This window comes from Physella acuta, unplaced genomic scaffold (assembly GCF_028476545.2).
Source record: "Physella acuta isolate Inbredline_101_S28 unplaced genomic scaffold, ASM2847654v3 ptg001049l, whole genome shotgun sequence".
NCBI classification, from domain to species: domain Eukaryota; kingdom Metazoa; phylum Mollusca; class Gastropoda; family Physidae; genus Physella; species Physella acuta.
Genome location: NW_026732566.1, coordinates 39809 through 54357, shown reverse-complemented (window position 1 = coordinate 54357; position 14549 = coordinate 39809). Strand labels below are relative to the sequence as shown.

Sequence of the window (14549 nt, the reverse complement as noted above, 5' to 3'; positions counted from 1 at the left end):
TTGAGTGGTCACACTAACTGGTTTCAAAACTACGCAAAATCTCAAGAGGATGGAAACTTACTCTGTTGATTCTCTACCGATCTAAAGTAGGCCGGCAGGCATATTTTTTTTACAGTTTCCTGTTGTATAGCATATGATATAGATCTAGATTCTACAGTTATATTGTTTGACGCATAATACTTTTGTTTTATTTATATTTTATAAGGTAGATTTTGAGTTGTCAGTTATTTTTTAGATGTCAACAAGATCAATCTTCACACAAGTTTTCGTTGATTAGTATCACCATATTTGTGTCAATGAATGCCAACAAAACAAACAATGAAATAATAATAAACTCTTTCGGCTTATTTAGTTTAACAATTTTAATTGTAATAATTAATAGGTAATAAAGTAATAACTACTTAAAGATTACAACTGTAACCGCATGGTGTTGACTGAGATTCTAGATCTAGTCTAGTAATAATCTACGTAGATCTAGTACTAAAAGTGTGAGTAATGTGCGAAAAAGTTGCCTCATTCAATTTAAAATTTCAATTCATTGAATTTCATTGTGGTTGTGAGATAACTGAATAATAAACCAAAATCAATGGCTAAATTTATCAATATTAGTCAGAAACTAACTTTAAACAGCAGTATTTGCTATACTTAATATACGACCATCTGTAAGTTAGAGTGGTTTCCCCTGAATCTCTAACTATAATTTTATTAAAAAAACTTAAGATGGCTGCTTAAGTAAATGAGCTTGGTTGCGTCTGATGAATACATCGCTAGTATTTATTATCGGATGATATTTAGAATCAACCCTTTGAAACATTTCTTGTAATTTTCAAAACATAAATCAGACTAAAAATGTGAAATACTTCTACTAAAATTTAATGAGTCATCTTTTTTTCACATTACTATAACGATAGATTACTGAATCTACTAATATTTAGGCTATTATTTATTATTATTATTAAGCTAACACACTTTTTTTGACAATTTTTACCCCCCTCCCCTCCATCGCACATCGTCACAAAAAGCCAGACACCCCCTCTAAAATAACGTCACACTTCAGCCTACAACCCCCTCAAAATTGCTGTAGAATTTTTCTTAAAACAGCGATATTTTTCCAAAATCTTGTCAGAACTCTGTCAACAAAGAGTATTTGATCAATCCCTATTACAATTTATTAAAACCGTTTTCTAAAACGCGAAATAACTGCTAAAACTCATTTTCTAACATTGCTGTTTTAAAATGCAAAAGTGTAATGTCACACCATCTGACCCCCCCCCCCCTCCCTCCCCTCCCCCTCATTACACACCATCACAAAATTTCGGATTAGGCTAAGTAATAACTAAATATTAGTATTTCTTTCTTTGGTATTATTTCGGCAGATGATATTTCAAGTTGTCCCTATAGATCTTGGTCAGAAATTAACCGGCAGTTGTTAAGAGCTAGATTTCCTGCAATCTGTAAATTAGAGTGGTTCCCCTAAAATTCTAACTTTAATTTACCAAAAACAATAACTTTAAAAAGATGGCTGTTAAGTTAACATTAACAATATAACAACTATAAAAGCTTGGTCAATGGTTGCAACTGATGACATTAAAAGCATCAGCTAATCAGAAGCGGGGGGGGGGGGGGGGTACACTTAAGTTCCCGGGCACCGACCCTAGGGGCCCAAAAGCAGCTCATTTTAGCTGCTATTTTGAATTATAAATATAAAAAATATTTGGGGGGGGGGGGGGGGGCGCCAAATTTAAAGTTATTATCCGATCAACTGTGACGACTGTTACGAAAATAAAATAAAAATATAAATTAATAAAAATTAATAAAAAACTTGCCTACATCTACTAAAATACTAAAATTAAATTGATTTGTTGAGATGATTTTTTATTTGATTGAAAAAGGAATAAAAATAAAGAAATAAAGACAATTCAGTTTTTACAAGCCCTATTTAATTATTTTATTTATTCTGATTCGTAGGTGATTTTATTTATTCTGTGAGTAGGTGAGTAGCATTTTGATAAAAAATTATAAAAAATATTTTGCATTAAAATATTTTTGGGATAGTCTATGTGTCAATGTAAATACTACAAACAGTTTAATCATAATGCCACATGTGCAGCTCATGTGAAACAAAGATTAAGATCTCATTTGTTTTTATTGCAGATAATTTAAGGCCTGTTGGTATGAAGTGAAATCACAGCTACAATTGAGTCTGAGGTGACCCTTGAGTTACCCTACCCAAACATGGGTGGGCATAATAATTGGCCGTACATCATGAATCTAGGAAACAGCATCATTGGAGTGGCTGTCCTGGCAATGCCATTTTGTTTCCAACAAGTAACTATATATATTAGACTATAGAGCATGGATCTATTTGAGCAAATAAAAAAAAACTTCGTAGATTAGAAACATAACAATTAAAATATTTTTTTCCATAATTAAAAATGAAGGTTGATGCATTTATAATTCAATCTCTTCAGACTTTTGAGCAGAATCAGTGTTTCAGATCATTTTTAGCAGAATATAAAATGAAAAGAAAAGAAAGATGTGTAAGAAATCTTTAACATGGAATATGCAATTTTAAATTATATTGAATCATTTCAAGAGCAGAAATTTGTGGCATTTAAAGCAGTTTTTCTACCACCTTTAAAATCAGGAGTAAAAGATATTAAAACACATTGTTGTTTAATTACAATAAGTTTAGAAAGAAACCTCAGTACTTTGCTTACATGAACTTTCTTTTTTCAGTGTGGCATCTTACTTGGCATGCTTGTGCTACTTTTTTGTACTTGGCTGACTTTAGTCTCATGCAGGATGCTTTTAAAAGCAGGTGTCTCTTCAAGACGAAGATCATATGAGTTTTTAGGTATTTCTGATGTTTGCTTTGGTTAATTAAAAAACAAGAGACTGTTTTGTTGAGCTGAAAAAGGGACTTTACCATTCCAAAGTACTTAAACTTCAGTGGTCGTCACTAAACTATCTTTTTAAAAAAAATACATTTTTATAGACATTTGTAAAAGAGTTTATTTTCTTTTCTTTTAGCTTATCATACCCATGGTGCCCCTGGAAAGTTTATTACAGAAGTTGGGTAAGTGATATTATAGGTTCATGTTTACTATTGATATAATCTGAATACCAGTTAATAAAACCAGTTAAACAAAGAACTATAATCTAATAGGTCTGATGTTTAATTTTGATGACAACTAGTAAAACTCAAATCTACTTTAATCATAAATTTGTTTCAGCATGATTGGGATGCAATTTGGAACATTGATTGCACAAATGGTTGTAATAGGAGACCTTGGACCAAGCATTGTAGCTACATTTTTTGGATTGCAGGTTTGCATGCTGAAGTTTATTAAACAACTTGTTAACTTTGTTAATAGATAAAAATTAAAAGTTTTTATGACAGAAATGTTAATAAACCCAGTGAAGTAGCTATTATGGGATGACGCGGCCTGGCGGTAGAGAGCTAGACTGCTAACTCGAGAGTCTTGAGTTTGTATCCGAGTTCAAATCAGCGGAACGTCCCTGAGTCCATCCAGCTCTGAAACATTAGGGAAACAGGTGGCTATGCATAGTGCTGACCACACTATCCCTTCATAAGCCAAGGTCTCTGAAGCAGATGAACTCATCTTCCCTATGTGTCTTGGGCAGGAATGGGATATGATGATGAAATAGCTACTATAAAAATTAAATTAACTCATGTACATATTTTTGTAATTGTTGTTTTTAAAGTGAATATAAAGATTTAAACTTAATGTGTGACTGGTAGTAAGCTTAGATCTTTGACTGAAGTTTAAGATTATATAGACTGAAATTTTTAAAATTACCTTTATTAATGAACTAAAAATCTCAGATCCTTTTCTTTTGCATTACTAAAATTCTAATTCTTTATGATACTTCCAGTTTTGCAGTTTCTGGCAAACAATTTTTTTTGTTAAAACAGTTCTACAAAAATTAAATTGTCTGTTCATTTTTTGTTACTAAATGTTCTCTATCTTTTTGAAATTCTTGCAGAATGTTTCAGGTTTGCGAACAGGCTTAATAATTTTACTTTGCCTAACTATTGGCCTACCCATGGGTCTACTGAAAGATTTAAGGGCTGTGAGTAGAGCCAGCACTGTATGCATTCTATGCTATTCTGTTTATGTTGTTTATGTAAGTATCTTTAACTTTTTAAATTATTTCAGTGTATATTATTGTCCTGATTGTCATCTCTAGACCAAATTAATTAGATGTGTTTTTTTTAAAAAAGTTGATTAAACTCACTGGAAATGTGTTTGTAACGGTGATTAGATGTGTTTTTTTAAAAAAGTTGATTAAACTCACTGGAAATGTGTTTGTAACGGTGTAACCAATGCAAGTTTGTAGACATATACATATGTATGTAAAAATGAATGAGGTAGACTGTTACGCTAGATTCCTTTTAATTACCAAAGTATTTTGAATTTAACAGTCACCCATTTGTTAAATACCTAGAAGTTGTTACACAGCACCTCAAGCAGTAGAATCTTTTATAGAAACTTCTATATGACCAGGGTTTATTATAAACCTATGGCTACTGCTGCCACCATAAATTTAATACATAATATTTCTTGAAATGGACTTTTAACTTGTATAAAATATACTCAGATAAAAATAAAATAAAAAAATAAATTTCAGGTGTTGTGTTTATCAATGCCCAGTTTATGGAAAGGGGATTGGATCTCACATGTATATTTTTGGCGGACACAAGGTTTATTTAGATGCCTTCCTATTTTTTCCTTCTCATTTGGTTGTCAAACGTAAGTTTGCTGCTTTTCTTGTGTATGTTTAATTGTTTCTTTTTTATAACTATCAGGAATACAGGATATAGTTACCAGTTTACTAACATTCTTCAATAGATTCTTACTGAAGGATTACTTAATTTTTATGCATCCGCATAATTTTTTTGCTGTCAACCTCATACATGTTATATTCTAATCTGATGATGGTTTTCAATTTAAATATTATCTGGATGATTAAAAAATTATATCAACTAAAGGATTGATTTATAAATATCAAATGTGTATGTTTTCAGTCAACTATTTATTTTGTATGATGCACTGCCTGAGCCGTCCCTAAAGACCATAACCTCAGTAACAACTAGTGCTGTAAATTTATGTGCTGTTGTATATCTTTTGGTAAGTTCCTCTAATAAAATGTGTTAGTTTATTTGCCCGTGGTTTTTAGATAATATTAAAAGTTCAATCAGAATCATTGAAATATTATAATTTTTTTCTTTTTCATCTCTAGGTTGGATTTCTAGGTTATATCACATTTTACTCTCAAGATATTCCTGGAGATATTATAAATATTTTCCCAAGAACATTCTTCACAGACATTACCAAGCTTGCATTTGTGGGTTCAACTGTTATAACGTTCCCTGTCATCATCTTTCCATGCCGTGCCAGTATTTACACCTTATTATTTGCTAAGGTAAATACTATTATTTTAATGACCCTCACTTTGGCTTTTCTTTTACCTCTAGTAATTTAATTCATATAGATCTATGATAGGTGCTGCATTAGTGTGAATAGTAAAAATAATAAAACAGAAATATTAAGTACAAATTCCTTTTTTAAATCAAGTAATATTAAATAGTTAAAAATAGTTTGTACTAGAATTAGTCTCTAATAAAGCTTTATAAAGTGTAAAGTAGTTATTTTAGATAAAAAATGTTACTATTTGAATTTTTTTTTTAAAATTACCTTTATTAATGAAATAAAAATTTCGGATTCTTTTCTTTTGCGTAACTAAAATTCTACTTCTTAATGATACTTCCAGTTTTGCAGTTTTTAGGATGAATGTAATATTTAAACTGTGATTTGTCTTATGGTGGCTGGTCTTATTTTTTTCTTGTTTCTAAATTAAATTTAAATTACTTAAGTCACATATATATTCACGCATGATTTTTGTGGACACTTTCTCATAGAAATATGAAAACACTCAAATATAAAGAATTTATACCTAGCAAGTCACATAGTAGTAGTAAAGTTCTCTTTCCAAACCTGACTGTATATGGGGCAAGTGAAGTAGAGTTCACCTGTTTCTGTGACCTCGGCATATGACTACGCCCAGCCGCCTTTACTTTCCCTAACGTGAGAGTTAGGTACCCATTAGAGCTGGGTGGACTCAGGGACGGTCTACTGACTTGAACCCAAATTCGAACTCAAGACTTACAGGTTAGCAGTCTAGCTCTCTACCGCTAGAAACATAGAAACTCTCAAAGTTCTGTACTTAATATTTTACACCTTAACATTTGTAGGATACTGAAACAACTGGGGTGAGTAACACAAGGGTTTGAGCTTTCATATCATTTTAGAACAGCAGCCTAAGAGTGTATTTTAGACAGCTTTTATACTGAAATGAAAACAGTTCTTATAGATTTGGATGTTGAATCTATTACTAAAAAAACCTGTCACCTATCTGTCTTATTTTATTCAGCAGCACTGACCTTAGCTTAAGCTAAATATAAATGTAAAAGTGCTGTTAAACTACATTTGTTTTAGTGCTGATAAAATCTTTAAATTATTGAACAGTTACATTTAAATCATTGCTTTGATCAGTGTATTAAAACTATGCTGTTTTTTTCTTAAGTAAATGACCTTACAAAGCAAAATAAACTTCAGTACATTTCTTACAAAAAACCCTACTACAAATCTGCATCATTTAATTTGATGATACCTATCCTGTATTTTTTTTTTCCTAAATTTACTTTTACATCTCTGAATTGCACCTCTTGCACTTCATTTAGCTAAGCAAATGTGATAGAAAACACACTGTATCATGTTTATCATGTTTATGATGTGATTGCAATTACATGCTAATCACTCTTATGTCAATTTCACAGTATGTTGTATTTTATTCTGACTGATGATATTATAATAATAACAATAATGTGAACATGCAAGTCCTTTTGCAGGCTGGATATGAAGGCCATCTTAATAGCAGCCCCAAATTCTTTATTTGGAATGTTAAGTTAAAGATTTGAATATGTACATAGATTATATACTGGTGTTAGCTAGAGATTAGTAGAGCCAATTTAAAGGGTACTAACTAGTGTCCATCTAGTATTTGCAGAAAAATCAATCAGGATTAATTGCTTTGAATGTTTTTGCTTATATATGAGATAAAAAGGAAACTACTTAGAGGAGTATATGAATACTAGCATAAACAAATAAAATTGCAATAAATATCATAACAACAAAAAATAAATAAAAAATAACACTACAAGAAAAAACATTTTCATGAGCTTTTATTTAGGTTTTTGGAAAATCCTTTAACTCAATTTGTATTCACTTCTAATGCATATTTCCAGATAAATTCCTTTCCGATGACAATTCAAGAATATTTAATTTTTATCCAATTAGATATTAAATTAGGTGATCCTATTGAGCTGTTGTTCACAGATGTTTTCACACCTGATAACTGACCGCAGTTAGTTAAGATTGCATTCTGAAACAAATATTTTTAGTCATGTGGTGTTGACTTCATTAAGAACGAATGGAATTCAAATACTTAAGTACTGATAGTATTCACCAGCTTAAAAATCAACTTATTATTTTAACTTTTAAAATTCCTAAACTAAAAAGTAGAAACATTTTTAAAATATAAAATCTTTTTTAATAATAAGCTTTTAAATCCACCCAAAATAAAATAGACATTTTTCCTTTAGTAAAAGTATTTGTTGCTCAAGAAATATCTTGCTCATTTCAGTGTCCAGCGCTTATTATTTGAAAAAAAAATTATATGCTTCTTTCATGAGTTTCTAAACAAAATTTTAAGTATTTGAATTTTTTATTGGTTATAATTACTTTTGAACTTTTATTTTTTTTAAATGGAATTTAAAAATGGTAATTTTGTGGAGATTTTAACTAATTGCTTTTTTTCCAACTTCTTTAACTAGACAAATCAAAATGAAAGTTGTGATCAGTTCAGCCATGATGTAAAATTTTTGTTTTAGTTGATGTGTGCTTGATTTTTTTTTATGTTAAAAACACTTTTTATTTTACTTTAAAAATATGCAACCTATTTTCCTTTTGGAAGTTTCTTAAATTAAATGTTTAAATTGTATTCAGTTGGTGTACTATGCAATACTTAAAAAAAACTGTAAAATAAATACATATAATTAAGAGGAATTCGTATTACATTGTATTTTACTGTTTTAAGAGTCATTTATGTTTTCTGCAGCACCTATCATTAAATCTAAATTGTGATCATTATAAAAATTGAAAGTGCAAATTGAAATACAGCTCTAAATCTTAAATATGACTGTGACTTTTGAGTTATACAGAAGTAGTGTTCAACTATTTAATAGTCTGTTGATTTAGTTTGATTTTCACTTGTAGAATATTACACTTTAATAGACAGACCTATTATCATCGACTGGATTAAGTTGAAAATACCCCTTCATTTTTAAAAACAATTTATTTCAAAATGATTTTTAACATGAACTGTTGTATGTTTACTAATTCTACACATTTATTACATGGCTTTTTTTTACTCTACTAATTCAAATTATACATTCTTGCTTTCAAGACTTGCTCTGTCTTAATAAAGTATTATCAGAAACCTGCCATACTAATGGGTAAAAGAAAATTTAGTAGAGCTTCAATTAGATGATGCTTATACATGGCTTCCCTAGAACCTGACTGATCTAACTCCTTTTTTGTTTTCCATAACATTTTAAAATGTGAAATGTATAATAATAGCGAGATATATGGCCACTATTTTAACCTTGTTACCTTAGTGGATTTAGAAAACATATTGGTGTATAAATCTAAAAAAGAATGAAAAATGAAGCTGGAACTGTCTGGTTCTAGGGAAGCGATATATGCTAAATTTCACATCAAATAGTCATTGTACTCGGTTTTATGTTCATCAAGTGCTAGCTTACTTCAATGATTCTTTTTTTTTTTTTTTTTTGCAAAATTGATCTTAAACTTTGCTATTAATGCTTTAACTTAAAATCTATTTAACTTAAATCTATTTACATTTTTAAAATAAAAAAACCCACTTTAAGCAACAGTATGAGTAATTTTTAAAAATTAATTTTAAGCTTAAGGTTTTTTAAAACTTGGAAGTCTTTCAACTTCAAGCTAACATCTGATATTTTAAAAACACACACTGTTCTGTTTTTGTTCATATATCTTTATTATGAAATCTAATTAATATTAACAACCATCGTCTAGAAAAATAAGGTCCTTTATCAACATTTCCCCCCCCCCCCCCCCCCGGAATATTCTATTATTCTATTGTTTTATCCCTCTAAATTATAATTATGTACATATTCTAAACAATTCTATTTACCAAAGGCCTTTGAAAATGTATGAGAGTTTAAATGATATAGCAGGCAGTAGGGACTGGTTTTGATTGTTATTTAGCTTGTGTTTTCTCATTAAAATGGCTTTTATCAATGAACAGAAATCCAAACACCATGATGATGTTATGAGTTCCACATCCATGATGCCAGAGAATCTATTTAAAATCATAACAGTTTGTCTTGTGGTTGTGTCTATGGCAGTGGCTATATTAATACCCAATGGTAAAAAGACACCATATTTTTCTACTTTTCTACTTACTATATTGTAATTTGAAATAATTTAAAAATTAAAAGATGTACCAAGTACTTCTGTTTTTTTTAAAGATATTTTGAGAATTTCATCTGTTATAGTCCAATAGATTGTAATAGTATTTATGACTAAAAAGAACTTACTGACTTCATTTGAAATTTACACACAAAACAACAACTAAAAACATACTGTATTTATTGCTGTAGAATACATTTTAATGTAAAGCTAAACCTAATTAAATGAATGATTGACCTCTTTAGTACCCTACACAATAGATTACTTTATACAACATGAATGAGTAGCAACACAAATTCCATTGACATAATTGTCACTTAGTTTCATGACTCTGATGTCTTTAATATTAACTTGTATATTGTGTCGTAATGTTGCTGTTGTGGCTTTACCACCCAGCTTTTTAAAAAAGTTAAAGTAAAATTATTTTTATCTCACTCTAAATACTTTACAGTTGAATTCATACTTGGAATAAATGGAGCTGTTATGGGAACTCTGATCTGCTATATCTTCCCAGCCATGTTTTTTCTCAAAGTTTTGGGCAGCAAACCAGAAGAAAGAAGTAAAGCTCAGGTACTCTGTTGTACTATTGTTTCAGCATAAAACACAGTTATTGTTTTTATGTGAATTAAAGTAACCATTAAAACATGACATGGCTTCAGTTTTTAATTAGGCATAAAATTAATTAATCAAGATAATTAATTAAGATAAAATAGATTGCAATTCGCTTTGAGGTAATATATACCAATTATTTAATTTTCTAATAATTATTTAGTTGGTCTTGGTGTTTGGAGTGACAATATTGCTTGTGAGCACTGTTGCTACCTTAAGTTCACATAAAGCTGGGGGTCATGTGGTGGAGCCACTCAAGCCTCCAGATGTGATGGAAGTGAAGCCACTTGACTTGCCTGTAAAACCAGTTGACGTGGCTGTAAAACCAGTTGACTTGGAAGTAAAGCCAGCGGATGTGGAAATAAAGCCGGTGGATTCTGAAGGTAAGTTTATCAAATGGGAATTCTAAATTTATACGAATTTTATTACAATTTTTATCTTTCCTATTTTTAAATACTTGATTTTTTCCCTAGTTGTCATGACAACAAAAATCATTGAACCTGCTCATATCGATAAACGACAAGAGCCACCAAATCCAGATCCACCTGATAAGGAACCTGTGGTAACAAGTCACTGTTTTCCTCTCTTTAAAATTAAAAATGAAATTAAACCAGAGTTAAATCTAAAAAATATGTTTTAGTTTTGTGCAGTTGCTTGGTTGCATATCCACTTACAAATTTCCTAACTTAGCCTATTGTACCAAACCTGCTGAGTTTTTTTTTTGTATGTTAAATACTATGAAACATCACTTATTTGATGTTATCAACTTGTGTGCTTCCCCAAATCATAGACGGTTTGATGTAAACACATTATTTTTTAGTAATTATGCATATTTCCTTACTCTCTATCACAAAATATTTTTACTTTTTATTATTATTGTTTATTGTTGCAGAATAAAGATGTAAAGAAAGCAGCTGAAGTTGATAAAAATATTTTAGAGAATGAAATAAAAGCACCCCTTGAAGAAAAGATACAAAATTTAGAAGACAAGGGCAGTGATAGCAAAGCCAAGGTAATAATATATTTTAGACATATCTTCATCCTGTTTTTAAAAAGTTAATTAATTTTCTCACCGTTTTCTTTTTTTAATTTAATATATGTTTTAGCAAGACAGGTAAAAAATTAATAATGTGATTCTGGATATTATTTTTTCATGCTTTAACTCTTTTTCACATAGACATTATTCCCCAATTTATCCTGTTTTGTTTGGAATAGGATGCAATTGAAAATCTATTATATTTTTAGGAGCTTGAGAAAGAGAGAAAACAAGAAGATTTACTGGCCAAGTTGGAGCTACAAAGGCAGGAACAGGAGAAACTTATTGAGGAGCAGAAAGAGCTCCTTAAGCAGTTTAAAGAACATCATGTACAAGATATGGTAGGTCAAAAAAGTATTGATCTATTAAAATTTAATCAACACAGTTGTGAAGTCTTCTTTACACTTTTGATATATTTCAAGTCTTCAATTTTTTTAGCACTTGTATTATATACAAATATAAAAAGAATGGGATCATGGTTTTTTTAACTTTTGAATATGAATTATTTGTTATTTTTCCTCATTTATTTATATTCAGTATTGTGATTTCACCACACTAAAACTGAGGTTAGACTACCATTTTCTAAACAAACTTTTTACCATTACAGCTAAATTCACAAGGTCATCAAAATGCTGGTCAACAAAATAATCAGCCACCAATACAGGACCATCAGCCCCAACTTAATCAGAAACCAGTTTTAAATGTAGACCAACCTCAAGAAATAATTCAGCCAAGGTTATTACAAGACAACCAAAGTAATAATCAACAGTTGCCTGTTCAACAGCCTTTAGAAAATCAACAACAGAATCATGTCTCAGTGGCACAAAAAATAGAACCAGGTGTGCCAAAGCAAAACATGCTAGAAGCTCAACAGATACCTGACATCAGCCATACTGGGCCCCAAGTGATTAAAGATACAGATCTTCATCCTGCTAATGAAGTAAGGACCAGTGCTCCGGATATGGATGGAAAATTAAACCAGCCAGCGCCAGAAGTTCAGCAACAGGACATTGCTAAACAGGCAGACATACCTGAAGATGATTCACTTAGGCTGAAGAGAAATGCTGTAAATGCACCACCAACTCCTAACATGGTACTTCAAAACAATGAGGCTGATATTAGGCAAGCTATAAAAAATGATCTGATTAATGTTGAGTCAGCAGACAGCAATGTAAAAGTAGGAAACAGTATCAGCAAGGTTTAAAATCTTTTGAATATCACTATTTTGATTAATTGGTGCTTACATTTTTTACATGACATAACTCTTCACTTGCTCAATGCAATGTTTCTGTACATTTCTAAAGTGCCTGTCGTTGACCTGGCTGTTTTCAAGTTTGTGATAACTTCAATGTTTATTTTATATCAATGGAGTATAAACTACCTATAAATATTAAAATGTAGTCTAACAAGATGAGTATTGAGCCTTGAAACATAGTTTAGATCTTTGAGCACAGGTAACTGATATTTGTTATATGAATCCACTGTTCATTTTGTTTCATAATGTACTTTACTGCAAGTATTCCATTTTAAAAATTCCTGCTTTCATTTGCAATTGCATGGCACATTATTTTTGTGTCACCCCAGAAATTAAATATCTTGAGGTTGGTTTTTTTTCTACTCATACATAATGAGAGGGTTGTAATGTTATTTTGTTATGGTATTTAAAAATAATCTATTTATATGCATATACACTCATGTACAGTGGAAACTAGCAGTACGTTTTAATGGCATTGGCAGTTTGTTGAGAGGGACCAGCTCACTATTGAGGACATGATGATGAACTAAAAACATGATTTTTTTTTGTAATTTTTATCTTCTGAGTGGCTGATGAGAAAGAAAAAATAAAAATAACTAAAGCAAAAATAAAAATTCAGAACTTGTAACTTTTAAGAATTAACACGATAAATTTGGCCAATACAGAGACGAAAGAATTTTTTGGCTTTAATGCTGCATTTGTTTTGATTTACCAACTTGACATTATAAGTTTTTTTTAAATATAACAGTCCTTGCTTGGCTATATAGAAACTGTTACGTAAATTCCATTTCTCTGAGTTACATTAGTTCACTGACACATCATGCTTTTCTATAATTAATACTTTGAATCTCCGCAAGACATAATTAAGCCATATTTTTTTTACATTTACCATGTACAACAATGAGGAAAAACAAATTCATTTGGTGATTTTAAATGTTTAGTTTTGGAAAGTATTAAAAACCTAAATTTTGTCCAACATGTAGAAAATTCACACAAAACAGTTTTATTAATTTTTTAACACACAAGTGAAGCATTTTCTTCTGTGGTCAAAATTTTAGTGGTGAATATTAAAAATTGTACCACTAGTAATTGCTATTTGTTGTTATCTAATTAAAGGATTACCACTGTGCTAAATTTCGAGGAATTTAATATAGAATTCTCCTGTATATTTAATTTTTGTTATAAATTAAGACTTTACAGATAATGTAAATGTCAGCATTTCAGAAAATAATTTCGGGCATTAATTTAAAATAGAGAAAAAAAAAGAACATGTTAACTAAATCTAATACACTTAGTACTATATTTCTTATTCTCAACCAAGTTATATATTATAAGCAAATATGGTTTATTTTCCACAGTATTTGTGCCAAAATGTTTTGTACTAATAAAATTATTTAGAATTATTTTAGTTAGTATTATAATGATTACAATCTAAATTTGGTTGTATTTTTAGGGTGCAAGAATGCAAATTATCAGTGCCCAGTTTTCTTGAATTTAAAAACCTGTTATACAAAAATACCACTAATTACTCATTTATTAAATCAGCATATTGTTCTTTCAATTTAATGACTATTGTTTTGTTAAAATAACTGTTTAGGTCGATCACTGCAGCCTCCTCAATAAAACCTTGAAATATTAGTATTAAAAATAATGGTTTATTTGGATGTATGTATAACGAATACATGTTTTAAAGTAACATATTTGAATCTTTGCCTTAACATGACTAATACAGAGATTTATTAAAATATTTATAATAATGTAGACTTGTGCTGCCTTGTTTAAATTAGCCTGGACTAGTCACTAATAAAATGGGACAAGCTGTAGTTTGTCATAGTAAACTAGAATTTTAAAATTTAAAACTGTAGTTACTTAATGTGCAAGCAACTATTTGTTATGCAGCAGTATGTAACAATAACATCCACAATTTTACAATCATGTACATATTTGTATAACATTTTTAGGAAAGTTCTGTGCACTGAGCATTAACTTATTAGCATTGAGTATGGGTGCAGCTTCTTCAATGTTACTGATTACATTAGGCAATGGT

At 30.0% G+C, this 14549-nt stretch overlaps 1 protein-coding gene across 6 annotated transcripts; it reads left to right on the top strand.

The window, feature by feature from the left end:
• Positions 1 to 8: 8 nt before the first annotated feature.
• Positions 9 to 14249, top strand: LOC131955022 (putative sodium-coupled neutral amino acid transporter 10). Of its 6 annotated transcripts, none has more exons than XM_059318919.1 (19): positions 9 to 86; positions 1969 to 1993; positions 2155 to 2328; positions 2740 to 2857; positions 3034 to 3079; positions 3237 to 3330; positions 4012 to 4152; positions 4657 to 4778; positions 5054 to 5156; positions 5269 to 5451; positions 6281 to 6298; positions 7922 to 7960; positions 9439 to 9559; positions 10054 to 10172; positions 10375 to 10594; positions 10685 to 10773; positions 11104 to 11223; positions 11457 to 11588; positions 11855 to 14249. In XM_059318919.1, exons 3-19 carry the CDS (start codon positions 2236 to 2238, stop codon positions 12449 to 12451), a joined length of 2355 nt encoding a protein of 784 aa, XP_059174902.1. In that variant the 5' UTR covers positions 9 to 86; positions 1969 to 1993; positions 2155 to 2235; the 3' UTR covers positions 12452 to 14249. The 6 variants fall into 6 exon arrangements, with proteins under 6 accessions (XP_059174902.1, XP_059174905.1, XP_059174906.1 ...); XM_059318920.1 differs by lacking the exon at positions 9 to 86 and adding an exon at positions 286 to 382; XM_059318922.1 differs by lacking the exon at positions 6281 to 6298.
• The last annotated feature ends 300 nt before the right edge of the window (positions 14250 to 14549 follow it).

Excerpts from the sequence above, each read along its gene's own strand:
- LOC131955022 (XM_059318919.1), top strand. The coding sequence starts at position 2,236 with ATGGGTGGGCATAATAATTGGCCGTACATCATGAATCTAGGAAACAGC. Across the intron at positions 7,961-9,438 it reads GTGATCAGTTCAGCCATGAT|AAATCCAAACACCATGATGA; the intron begins GTAAAATTTTTG and ends ATCAATGAACAG. Across the intron at positions 11,589-11,854 it reads AACATCATGTACAAGATATG|CTAAATTCACAAGGTCATCA; the intron begins GTAGGTCAAAAA and ends TTACCATTACAG.